Raw genomic sequence first — 22760 nt, 5'->3', positions numbered from 1 at the left:
CTGCTTTCGGCCAGAGCTGGGGCTGCCTGCGCCTCTCCACAGCGGGGGGCACACAGGATGGGGTCAGACGGCACTGCACCTCCACAAGGCACTCCTGTCCCGCCTGGAAGGGGCTGTGTGTGTGCACGTGTGCATACAAGCACATATGTGCGTGCATATGTATGCGTGTGTCGGCAGGCATAAACGCATCCCTGTACTTGTAAGTACATGCGTGTGCAGGCACCTGTGCGCGTACACCCGCACGTGCCAGCAGCAGCGTGTGCGCCTGCGTACCATGGGAGAGGAAGCCGGGTGGGAGCTAAAACTGCAGGAACCTCCAAGCGGTTTCCTTCTTTTTCCCTGCAAGAAGTGGGTGGGTGTCCCACCGGTGGAGGCACACTGTCCTGGGCCAGGGCAGGGGACGGCAGGGCTGGGGGAGCTCTCCCAGCCCATGGTGGGCTCAGGTCCCAGCCTTTCTCCCAGTGGGGAAACTGAGGCAGGGGCCAGCCAGGGTCACCCACCCGGGGTGACAGGCACCAGGCACAGCCTGGGCATCCCTAACCCACAAACTACCCACTACTCACCTTTCACTGGCCCTTCACCCCACCAGCCGTGCGGGTGGCTGGTCTCCATGGCTTGTGGTGGTCTCTGGACAGGCCCCCCACCCCACATCCCTTGGGGGACAAAGGGGCTGTTCCTGTTAGCAGCCCCACAGAGGGGCCACGGCCTCCCAGCTCAGCCAGGTGCTCACATGAAGTTGTGGTGCCACCATACATCTCAGACACCGTCCCATCTCCCCCTGCCCTCCAACACCTGCCCAAAAAATAGCCAGAGCCATGCTGCGTTGGGAACAGCTTTATCCGGACAACGCCGCATCCATGGGGCGGGCAGGGCATAGACTCTATGGTCTTGTCCCATCCCACCCCACCACTGCCCAGGATCCAGGGCTCATCCCCATCACGAGGCCACTCGCCAGGCATCCCGCAGCCTGGCCTTCACCTGAAACTTCTGCACCTGCAGCACGACACCAAACTTGCCCTCCAGAGAGGGCAGAGGCTGATCCTGGGGGCACTCGAGTGTGAACCTCTGCAGCACCCAGGCCAGGAAGAGGAAGAGCTCCATCTTGGCCAGGACTTCGCCCAGGCAGACACGGATCCCGGCCCCAAAGGGCAGGTAGCTGGGCGAGGGCGAGTGGATGTGCTGGCCCTGCTCATCCAGGAAGCGACCTGCAAGAGGAAGGGGCACCATTGGTGTTGGCAGGGATCGGTCCCTTCTGCCTAAGACCTGCCCTAGTTCATCACATGTGTGTCCCTCCCATGAGCCGCAAGAGCAGAGATAACGTGAATGCCCCAGCCAGGGGGGAGCAGGATCCGACCTCCCACCACCAAGCCTCCCCCAGTTCAGCCTCTCCCACTACACCCACCCTGCCATCCCCTGCCCCTCTGGGAGGACGGGGAGCACGCAACACACCGGGATTGAACTCCTCAGGCTTGTCCCACTCCTCCTCGTCATGGTGCACAGACCAGAGGTTGATGACGACCCTGGCACCCTTGGGGATGGAGTATTCCCCAATGCTACAAGGTGAATGCAGAGTGAGATGGTCGCTCCCTCCCGTGGTCTCTGCCCGAGTCCCACCTGCGCCCCGGGGGTCTCACCTCGTGTCGGCAAGGGACACATGCGGGATGAGCAGGGGGGACACGGGCCGGATGCGCAGCACTTCGCTGATGGTGGCCTCCAGGTAGGGCAGCAGTGGGCGGTCGCTGAGGTGGGGGTGACGTGCCAGGCCGATTTTCTGGTCCATCTCCTCCTGGATCTTCCTCTGAACCTGGGAGGGGAGCAAGGGTTGAGGTGGGAGCCTGGGAAGAGGGGTACCCTGTGTGCAAGGGCTCCCCATGGCAGTGGAGTACATCAAGCATCACCAGCATGTCCGGCAGGTCATGCAGGGTAGAAGTAAAATGCTCACAGCCTGATCCTGCTTATTCACAAAGCCTGACGTTGCTCTCAGCGCCTGCCTTCCCCAAAGCCCTCCATGATGTCCCTGGTGCCAGAGGGAGCCCAGGCCCCCTGCTGCAGGGTGCAGCCCCTACCTCAGGGTAGTGGAGCAGGTAGAGCACAGCCCATTTGAGCACAGTCGTGGTGGTCTCCACGCCGGCCCCGAAGATGTCCCCCACCGTCATGAGGAGATGGTCGTCAGTCAGCTCCAGCCCTGGCACCGGGGGACTGCTCTTCTCAGCACTGAGCCTCACTTGCAGGAGGGCGTCCATGAGGTCCCTCACGGCATCCCCGCAGAAGGCTTCCTGCCAGGGGACATGCATGAGCCGGGCTGTCCTGGGCACAGTCCCTTCCGCCCCAGCTCCAGCACCCCACAGCTCTCAAGCATCTCCCTGTCCTGGCCCCATTGGCACCTTGTGTTCAGTGAACTTCTGCTGGAGCAGCTGGTCCCGGACCTTGAGGCATCTCTTCAGCAGGGCCAGGTCCTTGTTGGGGAAGATCTGGGGGAGAAAAGCTCCACTACAGCAAGGGGCTCCAGCCCAGCTCAGCCTCTGCAGGTTTGCAGGCAGTGTTTCTGTGCCCACCATGGTACTGGCTCTTGTAGGACACTAGGGCAGGGACCCTCCTAACCCCAGGGGGCTCAGGTAGCCCCCTTCTGCAGGACACATCCCAGCTCCTCCCCCTCATCCAAGGTGAGAGGAACAGGCAGCCCCTGTGTCTCTGCTCACCTGGAGCCAGGGGAAGATGTCCACCAAGCTCTCCTTGGCCACGGTGTCCACGATGCCTTGGCTGTACTCCAGCATGGCCTCGAACTCGGGGTCCCCACGCTGGTACGAGGAGTTGAAGCAGAGGGAGCAGACCACGTTGGTGACGGCCCGTGTGAGCTCGGGGGCCACGTCCAGGGCTGTATCCTGCGCAGTGCTGAGCGTCTCGCACAGGGACGCAGCCTCACGGCAGACTGGAGTGGAGGGGAGAGGCAGGCAAGGGGGTGATGGTGAAGCTGAGGGGGTGAAAGGGGCAGCTGGGGGCTGGGAGGAGGGGTTCCCCACTCATTCAGGGTGTGCAGCCTGCAGAGAACATCCCCCCACCCTGGCTGAGCCCTGAGGGGCTGGGATGGGCAGAAGGGATGATGCCGGATGCAGGGGAGGAGCAGAGAGGATGGAGATGCACAGAGAAGTCTCCATGTGCAGCTTGACACTCCTCCTGGGTGGAGCGGGGAGCCCGGGGGGGCCGGGGGCTGGCTCCGTGCCTCAGTTTCCCCAACTGTGAGTGAGGGCAGCCTAAGCTCAGGGTGGAAAATGCACGGGGAGAGGTGTCAGAAAAGTACTGGGGATGGAGAGAGAGGGACCCAGCCCTGGCTAGGCAAACTGGGGGGATGCTGGGGGGGGCTTGGGCTGAGCCCATGAGTCTCCCCTTGGTTCCCAGGGGATCAGGGCATGGAGAAAGGAAAAGTTCAGCCCATATCAAATACAGGAGGGAGCCTGGGGACTGGCGGGGGGCACTTACTGATCCTCTCAAGGGCAAGCGAGCCCTCCCCAAACATGGAGAGCGCAGCATGCACCAGCTTGCGCTGGAACTTCCAGAGGGGCCCGTAGCTGGCGAAAGCGATGTCCTTGCCCCCCCGGGACAGCAGGTCCGTGGTCACCTGTGGGACAGGCAGCCCTGGGGTCACCTCGCTGCAGGGCAGCCCCAGGGGGGACGTGTGTTGGAGAGGGGCGATGCTGGGGGGGGGCTGGTCATCTCATCCCAGGGATGATCCAGGGGGCTGGTCGTCAGCACTGGCAGGCAAAGCCGAGGCCATGAGCTTTGCTTCCTCCTCCCCCCCCGCCCCGAGGACTGATGGAGAGGTTTAGGGACAAATGCCAGAGTAAGGACTGGGGTGCCCAGGAAACTTAGGGCATGCCGAGAGCCTGGTGGTACCTGAACCCACATCCCTGTGCCCCAAGATGCAGCCAGCCCCGGGGAAGAAGGGCACCCTCAGGATGGAGGATGTGCAGGATTTGCCCTGGGGAAGAGGGCAGAGAGGGGCTGCCCCTGCCATTGCCTTGCTGCAGGCAGGATGGGGAGAGGAGATGCACCGGCGGGTGCCGGTGCCTTTCTTGCGAGCATCCCCTGCCTCACCCCACACCACAGTGGGAGGGGTCCCCCCAAAACCTGCTGCCGACTCACGGTGCGGGGCCGTCCGGCGAAAGCCTTCCCCTTCTTCAGCAGCACCTCCCTGGCGTGCCGGTAGCTGTTGACCACCACCACGTAGTGGGGGCCCATCCAGAGGGCGTAGAGGCTGCCATAGCGGCCCTGCAGGCGCCAGAGCCGCAGGTGGAGCTGGGGGTGCCCGGCCAGCTGCAGCAGGCTCCCCACCAGCGGCAGGGCTGGCAGGCTCCGTGGGCGCCCCGAACCCGTCCCCATCTTCGTCCCTGAGGTGGCTCGCTGGTGTGCCAGCCCCCAGGCGCAGAGCAGGGCCAGGGCCAGCAGCAGGGCACCCAGTAGCAGCATGGCGGGGCTGGCTGTGGGGCTGCGGCAGTGCAGGGAGCCTTTATACCGGCTGCAGGGTTGTTGCCTTGACCCTGAGGCGGGCTCGCCTTCTTATCGGGGGGCCGGGGGGGGGGGGGGGGAACCAGCTGCTGGGCTCGTGGCCAGCTCTGCAGCTGGGTACCCAGTGGGGGGCGAGGGCAGCGGGGCCATGGCCGCACTGGGTGGCCATGGGGGAGCTGCGTCCAGCGGGCCGCGGGCCAGGGGATGCCCAGGGCTGGATCCATCTTCAGGGCTCCATCCCCAGGGCCCTGTGGCAGGTGAGGGGTGCAGGGGCACCTGAGCCCTTGAGGTCTCCCCTGGGTGCCATGAGCGCAGCTGGGGCAAGTGGTGGGGCACTGGGGTCCATCCCCAGCCTGGAAGCTCCTCAACATGCCCAGGAGCGGATGGGCAGCACAGGGCTGGGGGCACTGGGCAGTGCTGGGCAAGCACTGGGAATGCTGAGAAGCACTGGGGAGCACTGGGGTGTGCTGAGCAGCCCTGATCCTCAGCCCTGGTCAGCACTGGGCAGTGGTGAGCAGCCCCGGTCAGCACTGGGTAGCGCTGGTCAGCGCTGGTCAGCATTGGTCAGCACCGGTCAGCCCCGGGCAGCACTGGTCAGTGCTGGACAGCCTCGGGGTGTCCATGCTCGGGGTGAATTCCGAGTCTGAGGTGTCCTGAGGGCGGCTATGGGGGGACAAGAGCCCCGAGGGGGCCGGCCCCGGGCAGAGGCGGCCCCTCCGCGGCGGTACCCCCCGCCCGCCGCGGGCCCTGCGCCTTCCCGACTTTTCTGGCCCCCGGCACTCGCCGTAGCGGCGCCCGGCGGGGCGAGGCGGGGCGCGGGCAGGGTAAGATGGCGGCGGGGGGCGCGGCGGACGCCCAGGCGCGCTTCGGCCACTCGGTGAAGGGGCTCCTGACCGAGAAGGTGACGAGCTGCGGCACCGACGTGATCGCCCTCACCAAGCAGGTGCTGAAGGGCTCCCGCAGCGCCGAGGTGAGCGGCGGGTGCGGCCGACCGGCCGACTACAGGACCCGGCATGCAGCGCGGCCGCGAGGCCTACGGGGAGGAGCCGGGAACGGCGGGCGATCTGGGCCGGGCCGGCCGGGCCCCCACCCCAGGGCAGTGCTTGTCGGGGGCGTCAGCCGAGCCGGACGGCGTGGCCAGGGAGCTGCGGCCCGGCCGAGCACCGCCGGCTGCTGAGCCTGGGCGCCGGGTGCGGGCTGCCGGCCGGCGCGGGGCATGCTGGGAGCTGTAGTCCGCGGCGGGCGCGGGGCATGCTGGGAGCTGTAGTCCAGGGGAGGCGGGGGGGGCGCATCCCTGGGACTGGGCGGGGGACGGGGACAGCGGGGCCCGGGCTGCGGGCATGGCGGGGCCGGCGGGGCACCGCCGTAGGGCTGTTGGGCCGCGGGTGCCTCTGACAGCGCTGGGTGGCCGCCTTTACCTCATGACATCTCTCGGAGTGGCAGACTGGAGCGATGCCTCGGGCTCTCCCGAAGGCTGTGTGCTCCGAGGGGTGGGCACCGCACCGCGGTGCTCCCCACAACCCCTGCACCATGTCACCCGGGGCCCCCGGACTGTCAGCCTTGCGTGCAGGTCTGCTGAGTGGCCATCGCAAGTGTCTTGGGAAACGCAGAGCTGCTGCCTCTCAGCCTGCTCTGTGCATTTGCTTTTTAGCTCCTGGGACAAGCTGCTAGAAACATGGTGATGCAAGAAGATGCCATCCTGCACTCGGAAGATGTAAGCTGTGTTTATTTGCTAGAGCAACGGTGTTTCTAGTGGACAGGAGGAGAGAGGAGGGTTATAAGAATAGATATGCAGCCATGTTACTGGAGCCCTGAAATGAAATATATGAGTTGAGGCAGCAGGGCTGGTGGCCAGAATAATTTACTGCTTCTTCAAACCCTTGTGTGCTGCTGGCCTTCCAGTGTCCTGCAGCCCAAGCCAGCCCTTAAGCTGTGCATCCTTACCAGAAAGCTTGAGGGCCCATAGGCTGAAACAAAGCACTTAGTTCTGTGCCTGTCACTGGGACAGAAGAGGGGAGCATGTTGCTGCTGACAGGTACTGGTGGGGGTGTTTCGGAAGCAGTGCAGTCGTACAGTGATAGCCATGCTGGAGGAACTCCCCGGGCATTGGGACAGCTCACCCTGTGATTCTGGGGAACTGCCCCCATCGGACATTCATTCTTTCTCTTGTTCTCCACAGAGTTTAAGGAAAATGGCCATAATAACCACTCATCTACAGTACCAGTAAGTAGGGGACATCACGTTCTGTCTGGGGAGCTGAGTGGATCCCTTGATCCCTTTCTGTTCTACTTAAAGACTTTGCATGAAGCCTACTCAGATTGATCCCTCTTGCCCGGCTCCTCAAAGCTGAGCAGACCCTGGAGCTGGGATCTTCCAGCCCTCTCCAGCTCCACTGGTACAGCTCAGGCTGTTTTGGGGTGGGAGCTGAGAGTTTTGCCTCCTGTTTGCCATGCGCTGTGTCTCCTGTGAGAGTGTGTGATGCATCTAGGGCTAAGGGGGAGAAGCCGGTGTTGCTGCTGTCCTCTCAGGACTTAATCCAGAAACACACTGGGGTTTTGGCCTCCTGAGCCCTTTTCTTCAACATAACATAAACCCTGTTGCTGAGATTTTGTTTTTCTAATGCTCTTTTTGTCTCCTTTTCTCATCTAGGCAAGAAGCAATTCAGAAGAAGTGAGTACTCAGCTGAAGGAATGCCAGGAGGACCTGGGGACAGTATGGGGGTTGATGGAAAGGGAAAAGTGATGGAGTGGCATGGGGGAAAACAGAGTGAAAAGGTTTTTGCAGTTGCCGTTGAAGCAGATGCTGGCCCAGAGGGACAGTGTTTCAGTATTGTGAAGAGATGGGAGTTTGAATGAAGGGCTGATTTATACCAAAACTTCCGTTTGTTTCAGTAACGTGATAGAGCGTGCGAGGTTGTTTGTGATAGGAGATGAGGGTGGCATAGAGCAGAGCTGTCTGCTTATGGGCCCACAAAATGAGGTTTGCCTTTGACAGAGGTGGATTGGGGAGCCCCAGGGTTTCTCTTTGTTGTAGTGTCATCGCTGGAGCTGTTCTGTCCCTTGGGCACAGACAGCGCAGTGCAGTCTGGGGAGCAGATCTCACTGTGAACCTCTTCTTTCTTGGTCCCTAGTGTCGAGCAGTCGTCAAACCTACAGGACCAGCTGAGTCATTTGCTGAAATGAAGCGTAGCCAAAGGCATGAGGACATCTTGACTAGCACTGAAGGCGGCGAAGAGTCCGTTCCCCTCCAGACCCCGGGGTTCAGACCTGTGTCTGGATGGTGCTAGATGTCAGCTGGGATATGTGCCATCTGTGTTTCCATGCATGTGGGCCCCTCTCACGTGCCTCCATCCACGTCTCTGCTCCAGAAAGCTCACCTGCTTGCCAGCGCCTAACTGAAACAAACTTACCTGAAACTTTACTCCCTCCAACAATTCCTGTGTCCACTTATTTCCCATGTAGTGTGAGGTGCTCAGCCCACACCACCACCTCTGGCAAGAAATGCATAAAATCGAGCCATGGGTTTTAAATACAGGTGCCTGACGCTGGTCTGTATTTAGACACCAAGATGGCACAGAGTGAATTTATTTAGGGCATGTTAATTGGTGGGAGCTGTAAGTGCCTGGGTGGATGAGAGAGGTGCTTCAGTGTAGACTGAGGTGCCAGTCCCAGGTTGGAATTTCTGAAAGTGGGAATCTGGGCATACACCTCTGTCGCTGGTCCCGCTGGACACGGTTTGGCCAGCGTCCTTCTCAGAGGTTGTCTTACTTTCCACTCTGCCAGAGTTTGGAACGTCATCCCCTTGCCAACCCATCTGCTCTGCCTTCAGCCTTCAGCTGCATTCCTCTTCCTGGGCAGCTGCTCCAGCTCTTGATGAAGCAGCCTTGGCTGTGGTGTGTGTTTGTATCTGGTTGGGAAGGGGTCCAAAGGCCCGGCCAGGGAGCAGGCAGGAGGAGCATCACGAGCTGCTGTGCTCAGTTCTGCACTGCTCTGAGTTGGAGGACTAGTGACTGGGCTCCTGTTCGCATCCCGGGGAGCGAACATCAGGCCCAGGCTATAAATACTGAGTCTTGTTTTTGGTAAGTCACTTATCTGGAACACTTGGAGCGCATGGGAAGCACTTGTTTGCCCAAGTGTGCTTTTCATCAGCTGATAGGAGAAGGCAGGTTGAGAGGGGGCATGGGCCTGCCACGTTCCTGTTGGAGAGCTGCTGGGATCTGGCTCCTGTGCCGCAGAGCCTTCTCCTGGGCTGGATTTCACCATCCCCTCACTGCCACTGCCTCTTTGGGCTTCACCTGGTGGCTCCTGCATCCCCATGAAGGTGCCGCTGTTTGCCCAGGGGCCATGGTGGGTATTTTTGCCTTGGGAGGGGGTCCTGATCCCCAGCTTTGCACAGGCACTTTGGGAATGAGGGGTTTCCCTGAGCTTGCTGGAGAAGCTGTGACTTGGTTGCTGGGAATAAAAGCTGCCCTGAACACCACCAAACCGCAGCAGAGTCTACTGGATGCCATCGCTGGCGGGCCCTGTGCAGGGGGGAGACTGGGACGGTGGGTCTCTGCCCCCCAGTGTGGCCCGTCATGCTTCAGCACCAGGGGCTTCGTTGCAAGATGCAGTGTGTCCTTGCTGCAGGGGGCTCGTGGCCCCCAAGGTCCCATCCTCTGCAGAGGCCAGAGAAGCCCTGCAGCATTAAACTTGGGTCTCCCCGCATTCGAGGCGAGCAGGGACAGGGCTGTCCCATGGGGTGCAGAGCTGTTGGGGAGGGGGAGGCAGCAGGTGTGGACTGTGGGTGATGGCAACGTGACCCCACGGGAGCAGGGCCAGCTCCCCAAGCTGTGCCTGGGGCCCTGTGGGGAGGCTGCAGGGCCGTGTGCCCGGGGTCTGCGCCAGGCGGGAGCCGGTGTCGGGGCGGAAGCCAGGCCCGGGGCGGCGCAGGGTGCCGGGGCGGAGCATGGCCTAAGCTGGGCAGAGTCCGGCCGAGGCGCTGTGGCTGGAGGCAGTAAGGCAGCCTGGGGCCTCTGCTGCGGCGTGCCGGGGCCTCCCTGGGGGCACCCCTGGGGCCGAGGCTCTCTGCAAAGTGGGAGGGGGGGATTTTCCATATGGGAAAGTTTGGGGGGCTCATGTCTCCAGGGCATACTGCGACTGGGGGCTTTGGGGGGTGATGTTGTCAGGTGTCCCCAGGAGCATCCCACTAGGCTGCAAGTTTGGAGGGTCTCCCTGGGTATGCCAGAGTGGGTGGGGGGCAAAAAGAGCTCCTGTGTTTAGGGGAAGAGGGGGGGGTTTTCAGGGCCTTCGGGAGGCCTGGCGTGGTGCCCGTCGCTGTGGCGTCAAGCAGCAGCCTCACGTTCCTGTTGCAGTGGCAGCCCCCTGCGGAGAGCAGATTCACCGGGAGGTGCAGGTGAGGGGCGCAGGTGGGAGCTGGCAGGGGGACAGGGGGACTGGGCAGGGGGGCTGAGCCCAGGCTGTGCCAGGATGGCTGCTGCGGTCAGAGGACAAAGCTTATTTCGGGGCCCAGATAAAAACATTAGATGCTGTTGGCTGCTTTGTTCCCCATTTCTGCTGAGCAACCCCACATTTCCCTGCCCTCATTCCCCGTGCCCCTCTTGGCTGGGGAAATGGTGGCTGCAACCTGCAAAGTTCCTGCAAATGGGAATTAAATTCCCTACTGCACAAACACATCTGTGCATGCAAGCAAGGGGAGCTGGGGAGGATGGGGGCAAAGGAATGCTTGATGTTAGCCTAATTTGTAGCTGGGTGCGAACGAGAGCACCTGGACGACACCAGGGATGCGTACAAGCCAAGTGCAGGAATGGTGCCCACGTTTTGGCACATGGGGAGCTCCCGGAGCACAGCTCGCTGTAGTTTGGTGGCCTCTGTCCTTCCTATCTCAGGATTACTATGGCAAAGAGCTGCAGAAGTCAGAGGACCTGAAAACCAATGCATGCGTCACCTTGGCCAGGCCCCTTCCCAAGGCGGTGAGAGATGCTTTGGAGCATGTCCATGAGGAGGTGGTGGCCAGGTAAAACCTGGGGTGTCCCCTCCATTGCTGCATCCCTGTGAGCTGCAGCCCCCCCCCCGGATCGCCATGCTGGGGGGGCACATCTGCCCGGCTCAGCCAGCATCCCCCCAGGTACTATGGCTGTGGTCTGGTGATCCCCGAGTGCCTGGCATCATGCCGGATCCTGGACCTGGGCAGCGGCAGTGGCAGAGACTGTTACCTGCTGAGCCAGCTGGTTGGGGAGCGGGGCCACGTCACCGGGATAGACATGACTGAGCACCAGGTATGGTGTGGAGCTGGGGCTTCCCCTCGTTCCCCCAGCATCCCCCCACCGTTGTTCCCTTCCTCCTGCCAGGTCGAGGTGGCGAAGAAGCACATTGCTTACCACATGGACAAGTTTGGCTACCAAAAGCCAAATGTGGAGTTCCTCCAGGGCTACATGGAGAAGCTGGGTGACGCTGGGCTGGCTGACGAGAGCTACGATATTGTCATGTAGGTACCACACAGGGCACTGCTACCCCCGGTCCTGCTGCTGCCTGGGGCCGTGGGTTGAGGTCCAGGTCCACATCCCACTGAGTCGCCTGCTTCAGGAGCACATTAGGACAGGGAAAATCCCAAGGCAGAGTCTGGGCTAGAGCCTGGGAATATACAACTGCCCTTCTCATCATCAAATTGGCATCTCCAAATCCTGGGTGAAGCAATGGGACAAGCAGCAGCCGGTGGATGTGCAGCATCTGGTGGTGCTGAGCATGTCAGAGGGTGCGAATGAGCCTTGGTCTCCTCCTTACCAGCTCCAACTGCGTGATCAACCTTGCCCCTGACAAGAGGGCCGTGCTGCAGGAGGCCTACCGCGTGCTGAAGGTAATGTTGGGGCTGGTGCCCGCAGCGGGAAGGGAACGGGGTTGGGGTGCCACTGGGATGCAGCAAATGGGATCCAGCAAGGTGGGGATGCGGGATGGGGCCAGGGGAGGGCACCTCTGCAGGGTAGGTCCCGAGCAGGGTGGCATTATGGGGTGCCCAGTTCTCCCTGCCCCTTTTGTCCCATTGCTTCTTGAGGTTTCCCTTCGCTCCTTGCTGCCTTCCAGCCCGGGGGAGAGATGTACTTCAGTGATGTCTATGCCAGCCAGCGTCTGAGTGAGACCATCCGGAAGCACAGGGTGTTGTGGGGTGCGTAGGGCTCCAGGATGGGGGTGGCATGGGATGGGGGGACAGGACCTTTGCCTCCATCACCCATGTCTGTGGTCTCGTGCCAGGCGAGTGCCTGGCGGGAGCCCTGTACTGGAGAGACCTGTACAGCATCGCCGAGGAGGTGGGGTTCAGCCCGCCGTGCCTGGTCACTGCCAGCCCCATCACCATTGGCGACAAGGAGCTAGAGAGCGTCATCGGTGAGGGTCTGACCAGGGAGTGTCAGCTCTGGGCAGCCGTGGGGAGCTGTGCTGGGATCCTGGGCTCTGTTGGTTCCCAGCCAGGGTGCTTGGTGCCCAACACACCACCCTCTCTTCTGCAGGTGACTGCCGCTTCGTCTCTGCGACTTTCCGCCTGTTCAAGGTGCCCGATAGCAGCCGGGCTGGGCCAGTCCAGGTCATCTACAATGGCGGGATTGTGGGGCATGAGCGAGAGCTGGTGTTTGATGCCAACTTCACCTTCAAGGTGCGGGGAGGCATGCTGGGGCTCCCCAGGGTACCAAGTAGTCCTGGTCTGTAGGGATGGGGTAAAGCTGATGAAGCAGTGCTGCTCAGCAGCATCCTCTGTGATTTTGGGGGTAAACTTTTGTAGAGAGGATGGTGGGTGGGGGCAGAGGGGCTGTATAAACCAGAGGAGGTGCAAACAAGGGTGGGAAAGGGAGCCAGACCCATGCATCGAATTGGGGTGAAGGTAGGAGCAGGACATCCATGGTGGCTTCACAGGAGGGTTTGAAGCCAGTTGCTTGGTCGTTGTGGGTATTTCTCAACGTTTTGGGCCAGGCTGTGCCCCTGCTTTTGCTCCTCTCATCATCTGGCTGGGTGGCTGGGGTCCCGTGGGCCACACATCCTGGACTCCAGCCCTGTGACTATCCTTCTACCCCCAGGAAGGAGAGGTGGTGGACGTGGATGCCGAGATGGCTGCAATCTTGCGGAGCTCCAGGTTTGCGGAGGAGTTCCTGATCCAAGCTGGTGGGGCCAATGCTGCTGCACCGCAGGACTGCTGTTGCAAGGGGGTGAAGGTTGGTAGCAGGCAGCTCGATGGCTAGGTTCAGGGATGGGGACATCAGAGTTGTCCTGGGGTATCAGAAGGGGCTATGGCATGACACCAAGTGACCTGAATCCTTCTGGGCCAGGCAGGAGCCCATGGGGCACCGAGGCTGGTGCCTGAGTTTGGGCAACTGCACCCTGGTGCAGGTTGGAGCCCTCCAAATGGGGGGTCTGCTCTAACCACCAGGTGTGAGAGCCCCTTGCCACCCCAACATGTCCATGGGGGCTGCCGAGGCTGACAGCTAGACCTGCCTGAGGTCTCCCAAGGGGAGACATCCTTCCCTCAAGAGGTGGCTGGGGACAGCCTGCCTCAGGGAGGTGATGGCCCATCCCCATGGCTTCTTGCAGCCCTTCACTCTCCCAGCTGCTGATGTGAGCTTGGCCCTGGCTGCCAGCCCTGACCCCGTAGCACAAAGCTGGAAGCCTCTCTCCTCCTCTCTTTGGTGTTCTCTCCAGCCTGTAGATGGGCCGGGAGAGGCAAGGGAGATAATGCCCTGCAGCTGCGTGTCCCTGAAACACAACCTTGTACTTGAGGAAGGGGAGATGTTCTTGGGTCCCTGTCCAAGCAGGAGGCATTTCTCAGATAAAAGCTGTGCCAAAGTCCCAGAGAAGCTCTGGCTTCCTCCTTGTGGCAGGGAAAAGCAGCGGGAGTGACCTGGGGGCTGCCCCCACGTTAGCTATGGAGGCTGGGCTGCCCCACTGGCAGGGAGTGAATCAGGGGAAAAAATGCCACTTTCCAGGAGTGACTCTTGCTTCCCTCTGGCCTGATTCTGCCCCGGGTTGTTCTCTGCCCTCCAGGAGAAGATCTGTGATCCCTTCCAGCTGCTGGAGCGACTGGCAGCCCCGCGTCCTGCCTGCTGTCCCGGTGGCACCTGTGGTCCCCCGGGATGCTGCTGAGCAGCGAGTGATGCCCCTGTGCCGGCGAATGCCAGTGGGGCAGGAGGATGTTGGCCAGCGGCATTCTGCTTCCACAGGAGAGCAAATAAATGGCTGAGCTCGAAGTCTGTGTCCTGTCAGGGCTGGTGGGGCAGGTTGTGCCTGGTTGTGGTGAGGACGGGTAGCCATCCTGTGGGTCCCCTCGCATGGGGCTGGGAGTGGCTGCATGGCTTCCCCACACGGGCAGGGATGGTCTTTGGAAAGGGGTCGTGGGTCCCCACGTGTGGGACAGCAGGTCCAGTGTGGGTTTGGCAGCAGCTGCATGCTGGTGTTGAGCCCACGGAGCAGAGCGGAGATGTTTGCAGAAGGCAGCGTGGCAGAGTGGGGTGCAAAAGGAGGCCCCGGCACCGTGCAGGGCCTGACCCTGCAGCATGCACCCCTCTGCATGAGCCTGCCTCCAATGTGAGGTCTTGGGGAGCCCACAGCGAACACGCAAATGCTTCTGAGAAATGAAAGGCACAGCATTTGCTTTTTTCCTTCTTTTGATCTCCCCATGTTAACCCTCCACACACAGGGAGCCGCAAGCATCTGCCAGGCAGATTCCATGCCAGCTCCCGCCAGTGGGGTGAGCAGCTCAATAACGTGGTTGCAAATGAACATCTCCCCAGGGCGGTGGGCGAGAAGGATGGTCACCTCCTGGGGGCTCGCCCGGCCCTGCTTTTCCATGAAGAACTCAACATGGCACACGGGGTGCAGAGGGATGTCCCCGTTATTTGCATTCAGGACGGGGGATGCCCCAAGCGCAGCTCCCCATGCCTTGTCTCGCTTGCAGCCCCACAGCCTGTTCCAGGAGACGGGAATTGCTCTCCCTTTCCCTGTGCAGCACTGCTGAGGTTTCTATTTTCCCCCGGACTCCATCTAGCGGGAAAGCCCCGAGTCCCCTGCAAGCATTGCACCTGCAGACTTCTGCAGGGAAATGCAGCAATTCTGGAAAAGCAGAAACTCGGCTGGCCGCATCCTGCAGCGGGTGAGGAGCGAGGGCTTCAATGCTGCGGTGGGAAGCGATGGGCTGTGCTCCTGTCACCCCGTGCCAGTCCCACATGCCCTGGCCCGGAGCGGCTGTTTGGGACAGGCTGGGGGCTGCTGAACAGCAGAGGCGCCTGAGCCTTTGGGTGAGCAGCTGAGCTTAGAAATGAGGGACCGTTTCCACCCCTCCTCACACACCGATTTTCCAGGAGGGACCAGATTTCCTCTCGCTGCCATTTAATGGAATCTTGCTGCGGCATGGGGGGAGACAAAAAGCAAGCAATAAAATATTTGGGTTCAAAAAGAAATGTGGGCAAGTGCAAGGATGCTCTGCAGTAGTGGTGGCTGAGGAGGGTCCGGGTGGTAAGGAGGCGTTTGCAGAACATCTGGAATGAAAAGCGTGAGCGATCAGGTGATGCCCGACTGTCGCACAGTGACGGGAAATCCAGAAACAGGCATGACAGCCCAGAATCCTTAACCTGCCCTCTGCCATCAGCAAAGTAGGGGAGTGATTAATTCACAATTGCGACATTAAACATATAAATAATGCCCATAAATATGGTTTTCTGGTAAGTTGCCTTGCCAGCCTGTCCTTTTGGCTTTGGATGAGACTATGAGTCTGACCTTGGAGTACAAAAATTTGTAAGTTGTTGGGTTTAGAGCTATACCATGATTAAAAAAAAAAAAAAAAAAAAATACTTGGTGTTACCTGGAGTCAACAGGGCATGGATTAGCTGGCTTCAGATAGGGCTCCCTGGCAGACCAGCCTTGGGGGCAGCTGTGGCCTGATGAGTGAGAGGAACTCTGAAATTGTGATGAAGGACCTCACTGATGGGACCTTGGGAAGGACCTGCTGAAAACACAACTGAGATGCTGTTTAATCCCCCCCCAGGCCCCCTGCATAGCCCTCTTCTGCGATCCCTTACAAAGACTTTCTCAAAGTCCCCAAACAGCCCGTCCAGGGAGGTTTGTGGCAATTAGCGCCTGCTAGCAGAGAGCTTTCCCAGTGTGAACGGAAGAGCAGATGGGGCGGGGGGTCCTACCTGCAAACCCCTTCATTAAAAAGGCATGAGTCCCTGCCGCGGCCTTTCAGCTTGCCTGGGGAGAGAGGCACCCACAGAGAGGTCCCCCCCTTTCGCATGCATATGGAAAAAGGCCACAGCTAAATGCCACTGCATTTGCATAGCACTATTTTTTCCCCAAATTCTCAGTGTTTCTGGGAGGAAGCAGCTAAGAGGACGTGACTTTGGTTTTGAGCATTACAGTAGGGTCCTCAACAGGCTGTGGATATCTTGGGGGGGGGGGAGTGTCTTGTCTGCCTGGCTTTGCTTGTACGTGCACAGCCTTGGGGTTTTTAGCCCCCAAGCTGTGAAAAAAGAGGGAGGTTCTCACATGAGGAACCCCAAAACAATCTGTCCAACACCACGGTCTGGGTGTTTTGATGACTGTAGGGACGGGCCAAATCACCTTCTCCCAGTGTGAAGCTCTGCAGCGTTGGTGCCCTCCCTCTGCAGGCGGGGAGGGTGCTGTGAGGGCAGGAGCCCTAAGTTGGGGTGCTCTGATTCACCCGAGGTGAAAGGGAAATGATTCCTGAGCCCCTGCTCACCGTGGTTAGCAGGGAGTCGCTGTGGCTCGGGGGTATCTGTCCCCTCCCCGGGGGGAGCAGACCCGCAGAGCTCCCCCAGGATGAGCTGAATGAGCTTTGGGTCCAGAAAAGATTTGTGGCTACAGCCCCCCAGAGCACCGTGCTCTGCTCCCCGCCGGATTGGGTCGTCCCGCACAATCCTCTACCCTCCCGTTTTCCATGCGCTAAGGACGAGCGGAGCGGAGCGGAGCGGAGCGGAGCGCCCGGGGAGGCTTTGAACGTCCCCAGCGGGAGCTCCAAAGCCCCGGCCCCACTCCTGCCGAGTCTCGGCAGGGGGTTTGGCTAATTTGACGAGGCTGGAGGTGCTCCGGGCGGCCGAGCAAAAGGCGGGGAGATGAGAGAGAAGAGCGCGGCTTGTCCGTATTTAATATTTCATGTTTAATATTTAATGTTTAGTTTCGATCGCAGGAACGACAAAGCCGAGGAAATGCTGGGGCGCGGGGCGGGGTGCCCCGCGGGGCGGAGGGTGCCCGGGGGCCGGAGTGCGACGCCTGAATCTTCTAATCGTTGCACAGTACCGCACCGACGGCCGCTCGGGGGCAGAGCGGGGAGCGGGCACGGCCGGACGGTGCCTGGAGAGCCGCGGACCCCGGCCGCCAGCAGAGCCGGTGCCGAGGACGCGGCCCCGAGCACGGCGCGGCCCCGAGGAGCCCTCCGGCCCGCTGCCGGGGGAAGGGCGCAGGCGGGAGGGCGAGGGGATGCTCCCCGCCGGGCCAGGCCGCGCCGCTGGGGGCCACCAGGGGGCGCTGCGCGACCGCCGACCGATGCCGTGGGGGGGGGGCGACGGGGACAGGCGGGGCGGCGCACCGGGGCCGCTGCTGCAGGGGACGAGCGGAGCGGCGGGTCCGTGGGCAGCGGCAGCTGCGGCGGGCCGGGCCGGGCCGGCGGGGGGAGCGGTCCCGTCCCGACCGCCCCGTCCCACGGCGCGGGGGCTCGCGAGCCGCCCCGCCGAGCGCCGCACGCGCCGGCCGCGGCCCGCCGGCCGCACCGCGCCCCTATTGGTCGCGCCCCTCCGAGGCTCCGCCCCGCCGGCCCGAGTCCCGTCGCCATTGGCCGTGGCCGCGCGGCCGGCCCCGCCCCCGTCCGCCTGGCGTACACACCGGAGTCACGCGCCCCCCGGGCTGGGGAGGCGGTGGCGGGCGGCGGGGCGGGGCCGGGCCGCCATTGGCGAGGGGGCGGGCGCTGATTGGCTGCGGGCGGCGCCGGGCCCGCCCCCCGCGAGGCGGGCGGGGAGGGGCGGGGAGGGCAGCGGCTTGAGGCGGCGCTCGGCTCGGCCCGGCCCGGCAGTCGCCGCCTGTCGGGTCCCGCGGGCAGTAGTGCCCGCCGCCTCGCCCGCCGCCGCGCCGCGCCCGCCACCGCCGCCGCCGGGGGAGCCGGGGCACGCCGCAGGCGCCGCGCGGCGATGCGGGCCGCGGCGGCGCCGAGCCCTGACTAAAGATGGCCGCGCTGCCCGGTGGGAACATGGCGGGGGGCGGCCGGGGGGCGCGGGTGGTGCTGCTGCTGCTGCTCGGCGGTTGCCTGGGCTGGCGGCCCCCGTCCGCCGCCGCGCCGTCCGCCGCCGCCGTCGTCCCCCCCTCGGCGGCGGCGGCGGAGGAGACGGTGATCATCGGCCTGCGGCTGGAGGACACGGACGACGTCTCTTTCATGGAGGGGGGCGCGCTGCGGGTGAGCGAGCGGACGCGGGTGAAGCTGCGGGTCTACGGGCAGAACATCAACAACGAGACCTGGTCGCGCATCGCCTTCACGGAGCACGAGCGGCGGCGGGGCGGGCGGGCGGCGGCGGGGGCGGCGGGGCGCGGCGGCGGCGGGGGCGGCGGGGCGGCGGGCGGCGGCGGCGCCCCGCAGCGCTGCGGCATCCGCACCTCGGACATCATCATCCTACCGCACATCGTGCTCAACCGCCGCACCTCGGGCATCATCGAGATCGAGATCAAGCCCCTGCGCAAGACGGAGAAGAGCAAGTCCTACTACCTGTGCACCTCTGTCTCGGCCCCCGCCGCTGCCGCCCTGGGGCCCGGGGCCACCGGAGGGCTGGCAGGCGCTGAGGGGCCGGCTGGGCCCCCGCCCTGGGGCGAGACTACCTGGATCTACCACGACGGCGAGGACACCAAGATGATCGTCGGCGAGGAAAAGAAGTTCCTGCTGCCCTTCTGGCTGCAGGTCATCTTCATCTCGCTCCTTCTCTGCCTCTCGGGCATGTTCAGCGGCCTCAACCTGGGCCTTATGGCCCTGGACCCCATGGAGCTGCGCATCGTGCAGAACTGTGGCACGGACAAAGAGAAGAACTATGCCAAGCGCATCGAGCCCGTGCGGCGCCAGGGCAACTACCTGCTCTGCTCCCTCCTGCTGGGCAACGTCCTGGTCAACACCACGCTTACCATCCTGCTGGACGATATAGCCGGCTCTGGGCTGGTGGCCGTGGTGGTCTCCACCATCGGTATCGTCATCTTCGGCGAGATCGTGCCGCAGGCCATTTGCTCTCGGCACGGCCTGGCCGTGGGCGCCAACACCATCTTCCTCACCAAGTTTTTCATGATGATGACCTTCCCGGCCTCCTACCCCGTCAGCAAGTTGCTGGACTGTGTCCTGGGCCAGGAGATCGGCACGGTCTATAACCGTGAGAAGTTGTTGGAGATGCTGCGGGTCACCGACCCTTATAACGATCTAGTCAAGGAGGAGCTCAACATTATCCAGGGAGCCCTGGAGCTGCGCACCAAGACGGTGGAGGATGTGATGACTCCCCTCCGAGACTGCTTCATGATTGCTGCCGAGGCTGTGCTCGACTTCAACACTATGTCCGAGATCATGGAGAGCGGTTATACCCGCATCCCTGTTTTTGAGGGTGACCGCTCCAACATTGTGGACCTGCTCTTTGTTAAGGACCTGGCTTTTGTGGACCCCGATGACTGCACTCCGCTCAAGACCATCACCCGCTTCTACAACCACCCGCTGCACTTCGTCTTCAATGACACCAAGCTCGATGCCATGCTGGAGGAGTTCAAAAAAGGTGGGCTCGTGCCTGGGGGGGGGATGGGATGGGAGGTGCTGCTCGGTGGTGGTCAGCATCTGCCTTCTTGAGGTGAGGGAGCCCTGCAGCAGAGGCCTCTTGGGTTCCTGCTAGCAGAGGGGTTTGGGAAGGTGCATTCGGGACCGAGAGTGGCTGGTATTTAGGCTTCTGCCAGATCTGCCCATTCCCCAGGCCAGAAAGCTGATACGCGGCTGGTATGTGCCCCTGGCCTCTTTTTCCCCCACTGCACTGGGATGTGTGTGTGGGCATGGTGCCAAGCAAGGTTGTTTTCTTTCTTGCTTTTTCCACTCATCTGTCCATTATAGTGAGAACCGCTGACGGGAATCCGCACCCGTTACTTGGCTGTGTCTTCTCCATGCTTTTTCAGCTGGCCTGACAGCGAGGAGCGGGTGGGCTGCTCGGGCAGGTCACCCGTATTTTTCAGGCTTAGTGTGCGCACACGTGCTGAGATAAACAAGGCGTTTTAGCTCCATTCATAGGCTCAGCTGGCCGACCTCAGCTCTGTGCTCGTGTTCCAGTTATTTTGATTGACGCTTTGATCTTGTAACTCATAAATAGTTTCAGGGTCTTAAAATATTTTTGAAAGCACCTGTTGGTGCTGCATGTCAGAGTTACAGGTCTCTTTCCTTAGGCTTCCCTCTGCCCCCAGGACCAGAGGCTCAGCAAAGTCGTGACCCTTTCTACCTCTCTGGCGTAGCGTGCATATTAATTGCATCAGAACAGGACTGAGTCTTTCCGGCCCTGTCTTAATTGTAGGAGGTGTTGACCTGACAAATGCATCTTAATTCCTATTATAAGCTTTTGCTTATGAGGAAGGAAAAAACTTTTTTTCCCCCTTTTTAAATCTGTTCCTTTCTGCAAGCCAAATAATAATGCTATATGGCCTGTGCAGGGAAGTGGTTTCAAAGGAATAGTTAAGTGAAATTTCAAACAGATTGGGTATGTGGACTCCCATTACTGGAAAACAGAAGGCAATGGGAATGCCACGGAGCTGGCTGTACCTGGGGAGATCTGATCAAAGTACCGCTGAACAGCTCAGTCCCTGGGAGATGATCTGGCTGAAAGAGGAGGATCTTTACAGCTGCACTGACCCCACAGTTCAGCTAATGGGGAATATTTAAGTTCACCTTTGTCAACTACAAAAGGTACCTTGAAAAGAACTTTGTAAATTGGTGAATGATCTTTCTTGGTAATAAATTTAAATTACCACTTAAATTTCAGGTCCTGTTTTGTCCACGCACTGAGCTTTATTTGTCAATATGGCCTTTGATCTCTTTCTTCCTGCTTAACTCAATTTTGGGGGTTTGGAGGATAACCCCATTGGTTTCCTCATCTTTATTTCACCTTCATGAATGCCCCTGCTTTTTACTGACCAGGGCAGCAGTGGTTTTCTTTATCTCTTTCCACCTCTGTGTAGCCATGGGGAAACCTTACTCGGGTTTGGAGCTGTTGAAGGAGAGATGAGGGAGAGCCTCCCTTGGCCGTGGTTTCTGCACTGCGGGATCTGCAGCTCAGATCTGGGAAACTCAGTTATGTCACTAAACTGTTGACTGGTTAAGATTGATTATGCTGCATGTGCAGGCGTAGCGTTTTTCTTCTCCCCCCCCCATCTCCCTACCCCTGTTATTCAGACTCCAGATAGCACGATGGGGTTCTTAACCTGTAGTGAGACTTGTGTTTTTTCTAGTTTTGTTTGTAGCAATGTGTCTGAAGAAATTGACATCATGTTTGTTCCTTTATTTCCCTTGTCTAAAAGACATGCAATGCACTCCTATGTGTTAACGTAGGAGTCCTTTTATTTAATAGCTGGGAAAATTAGGTGCACATTTTAATCCTGCAAGTGTGTCTAAGCCAAATATGCCTCCTTACAGTTCCTGAAACTTGTGCTTAAAATAGGCTTCTTAAAAATTCTCCTGGGTTGCTTGGAAGGTGCAGACCAGAAATCACTTTCCCTGGTAGCCAGAGGACTTCCCTTGCCTGCACTAGGAAACATCCCAGTAGTACAGGTTTAGGATGACTTCCTAACGCGTGTGTTCCCTTCTGAGATCACTGTGTCCTGGAATAATCTCTGTAGTTGTGAATTAATTCAGGCTAGTTTGATCATACTTAAATGTTTACTCCAGAGCAGCTATGCTGGTTGGTCTGTATGGACAAGCCCTCTTTAAAAAGTGCAGATATGGTGGAAATAAATGGCTTCCTTTGTGTCCTTTGAAATTAATGTAAATAACTGATAGCTTGCTTGATCTGGCATAGCACGGTGTCTTTTGCAAGAGTTCTTCAAGCTTTCTTCTTCAGAGCAACCTTGCCAAATTCCCGTGAGAATGTACAAATTAAGGGTGAGAATCAAATTGCATGTTACTCTCCGGTAGAGTGTTGAGAATAAATAAGCTTACAGTTTTTAACCGTTCCCTTCCCATCACATTGACCTTCTGCCGCAGTAGGCTTGCTTCAAAACTCCTGTATGTCTGTCTGTTTTTTTTTTTTATGCCCAGGTCCCTGCTACCACTATGAAGGGCAACAGACAGCTTGTGTGATAGTGCTGTCTGTTGAATACTTTAATTGGTTTAAGGAGAGGCCTGTTTTTATTAAGTTTGATAATTAGCTGGGTAGGTGGGGTTTTGAAGCTCACTTTTTGGGCAGGAGCAAAACATTCTTAACTGAAACATGGAATGGAGCCTTACAAGGAGGAGGTTAAAAGCCAAGCATGGCAGGATATATGTCCTTACGCTGTTGCAGAAGATGAGATGGGTAGTTCTGGTGCTTAGGCTGAACAGCCGGAGGATTTGATGGTGGGCCTATTATTAATGTTCTTTGCCCACAGTTGCGAAATAAGTATCTGTTTTACTTCTGTGCTGCCAGGCAAGAAACTTAAAATTGAGAGAGCTGCAGCACGTTCCCACTCCCTTGTTGCTTTAATGTCTTCAAGTGTGAATACACATGATTTCTGAAGCAGTCTGCAAAAAAAGCTTCTCTTCTAAAAAGCATTTTTTACTTATGAATAAATAAATAAATCAATAGCTTTTTAAAGAGGGGCAATTTTCTTTTCCCATTGACAGACCTTAAACCTCTACCAGTGCTGTCAAATCCATTTGCCTACAAGTTGAGCAGACGAGTGTTTACGTTACTTGAATTCAGTCATTCAAATTCAATGCAAGGAAGTGTAAGGTACCCTTTATGCTGGCCTAGGAAATGACCTGCCTGACTTTGCTCAGCGCAGAAAGATACCTTATTTCAAATAAGTCCACTCCTAGCTAACCTGGCATTGGTCATTGGTATAAAGGGGAGCAAGGCGTTACCTGCTCCAGGATTGATTTGTGTCCTGGCTCCTAAGCTGCGACAGGGAGTGAATGAGCAACGAAGTCATTTTTGGAAGGAAGCTGGTGAGCTGTCTCCACTGGTCTCCTTTTTCTTGTTGACAAGTGTGTGGGCTTGCTTTTTTTCTTTGCTTTTTTTTCCT

General features: G+C 59.5%; 4 protein-coding genes across 6 annotated transcripts in view; 3 read left to right on the top strand and 1 right to left on the bottom strand.

Annotated features, from left to right (window-relative positions):
* Window positions 1–854: 854 nt before the first annotated feature.
* Window positions 855–4464, bottom strand: CYP17A1 (cytochrome P450 family 17 subfamily A member 1). Its single transcript, XM_075757503.1, has 8 exons — window positions 4141–4464; window positions 3478–3616; window positions 2700–2929; window positions 2385–2471; window positions 2067–2276; window positions 1635–1804; window positions 1450–1553; window positions 855–1205 (listed from the first exon to the last, which is right to left on the bottom strand). Exons 1-8 carry the CDS (start codon window positions 4462–4464, stop codon window positions 937–939), a joined length of 1533 nt encoding a protein of 510 aa, XP_075613618.1. The 3' UTR covers window positions 855–936.
* Window positions 4465–5303: 839 nt separating this feature from the next.
* BORCS7 (BLOC-1 related complex subunit 7) lies at window positions 5304–8032 on the top strand. The gene is made up of 5 exons (XM_075758007.1): window positions 5304–5473; window positions 6155–6217; window positions 6683–6726; window positions 7153–7173; window positions 7634–8032. The coding sequence occupies exons 1-5, from the start codon at window positions 5333–5335 to the stop codon at window positions 7683–7685; spliced, it is 321 nt and encodes a 106-aa protein (XP_075614122.1). The 5' UTR covers window positions 5304–5332; the 3' UTR covers window positions 7686–8032.
* Window positions 8033–9319: 1287 nt separating this feature from the next.
* On the top strand, window positions 9320–13729 carry AS3MT (arsenite methyltransferase). Its single transcript, XM_075758006.1, has 11 exons — window positions 9320–9498; window positions 9857–9897; window positions 10391–10518; window positions 10630–10780; window positions 10853–10989; window positions 11289–11358; window positions 11583–11664; window positions 11751–11882; window positions 12005–12147; window positions 12566–12700; window positions 13527–13729. Coding segments are annotated over exons 1-11 (1119 nt in total). The 5' UTR covers window positions 9320–9497; the 3' UTR covers window positions 13626–13729.
* A 3809-nt stretch (window positions 13730–17538) lies between these two features.
* Window positions 17539–22760, top strand: part of CNNM2 (cyclin and CBS domain divalent metal cation transport mediator 2) — a 121574-nt gene continuing 116352 nt past the window's right edge. Inside the window, exon 1 of one of the 3 annotated variants that reach the window (XR_012836327.1) lies at window positions 17539–19282. Coding sequence is in view for 2 of the 3 variants with exons in the window: in XM_075758010.1 (XP_075614125.1) it covers window positions 17713–19282 (1570 nt within the window). In the remaining variant the exon portion in view is untranslated. The remainder of the gene's footprint in view (window positions 19283–22760) is intronic. The other 2 variants (XM_075758010.1, XM_010309635.2) reach the window with 2 other exon arrangements.

This window comes from Balearica regulorum, chromosome 7 (assembly GCF_011004875.1).
Source record: "Balearica regulorum gibbericeps isolate bBalReg1 chromosome 7, bBalReg1.pri, whole genome shotgun sequence".
Lineage (NCBI taxonomy): Eukaryota > Metazoa > Chordata > Aves > Gruiformes > Gruidae > Balearica > Balearica regulorum.
Note: the sequence above shows the minus strand (reverse complement) of the source record. Positions and strands in the feature narration are given on the sequence as shown.

Excerpts from the sequence above, each read along its gene's own strand:
- AS3MT (XM_075758006.1), top strand. Across the intron at positions 10,781-10,852 it reads TAGACATGACTGAGCACCAG|GTCGAGGTGGCGAAGAAGCA; the intron begins GTATGGTGTGGA and ends TCCTCCTGCCAG. Across the intron at positions 11,665-11,750 it reads GAAGCACAGGGTGTTGTGGG|GCGAGTGCCTGGCGGGAGCC; the intron begins GTGCGTAGGGCT and ends GTCTCGTGCCAG.
- BORCS7 (XM_075758007.1), top strand. The coding sequence starts at position 5,333 with ATGGCGGCGGGGGGCGCGGCGGACGCCCAGGCGCGCTTCGGCCACTCG. Across the intron at positions 5,474-6,154 it reads AGGGCTCCCGCAGCGCCGAG|CTCCTGGGACAAGCTGCTAG; the intron begins GTGAGCGGCGGG and ends TTTGCTTTTTAG. Across the intron at positions 7,174-7,633 it reads CAAGAAGCAATTCAGAAGAA|TGTCGAGCAGTCGTCAAACC; the intron begins GTGAGTACTCAG and ends CTTGGTCCCTAG.
- CYP17A1 (XM_075757503.1), bottom strand. The coding sequence starts at position 4,464 with ATGCTGCTACTGGGTGCCCTGCTGCTGGCCCTGGCCCTGCTCTGCGCC. Across the intron at positions 1,805-2,066 it reads ACCTGCTCCACTACCCTGAG|GTTCAGAGGAAGATCCAGGA; the intron begins GTAGGGGCTGCA and ends CTCCCCTCCCAG. Across the intron at positions 1,206-1,449 it reads GCCTGAGGAGTTCAATCCCG|GTCGCTTCCTGGATGAGCAG; the intron begins GTGTGTTGCGTG and ends TTCCTCTTGCAG.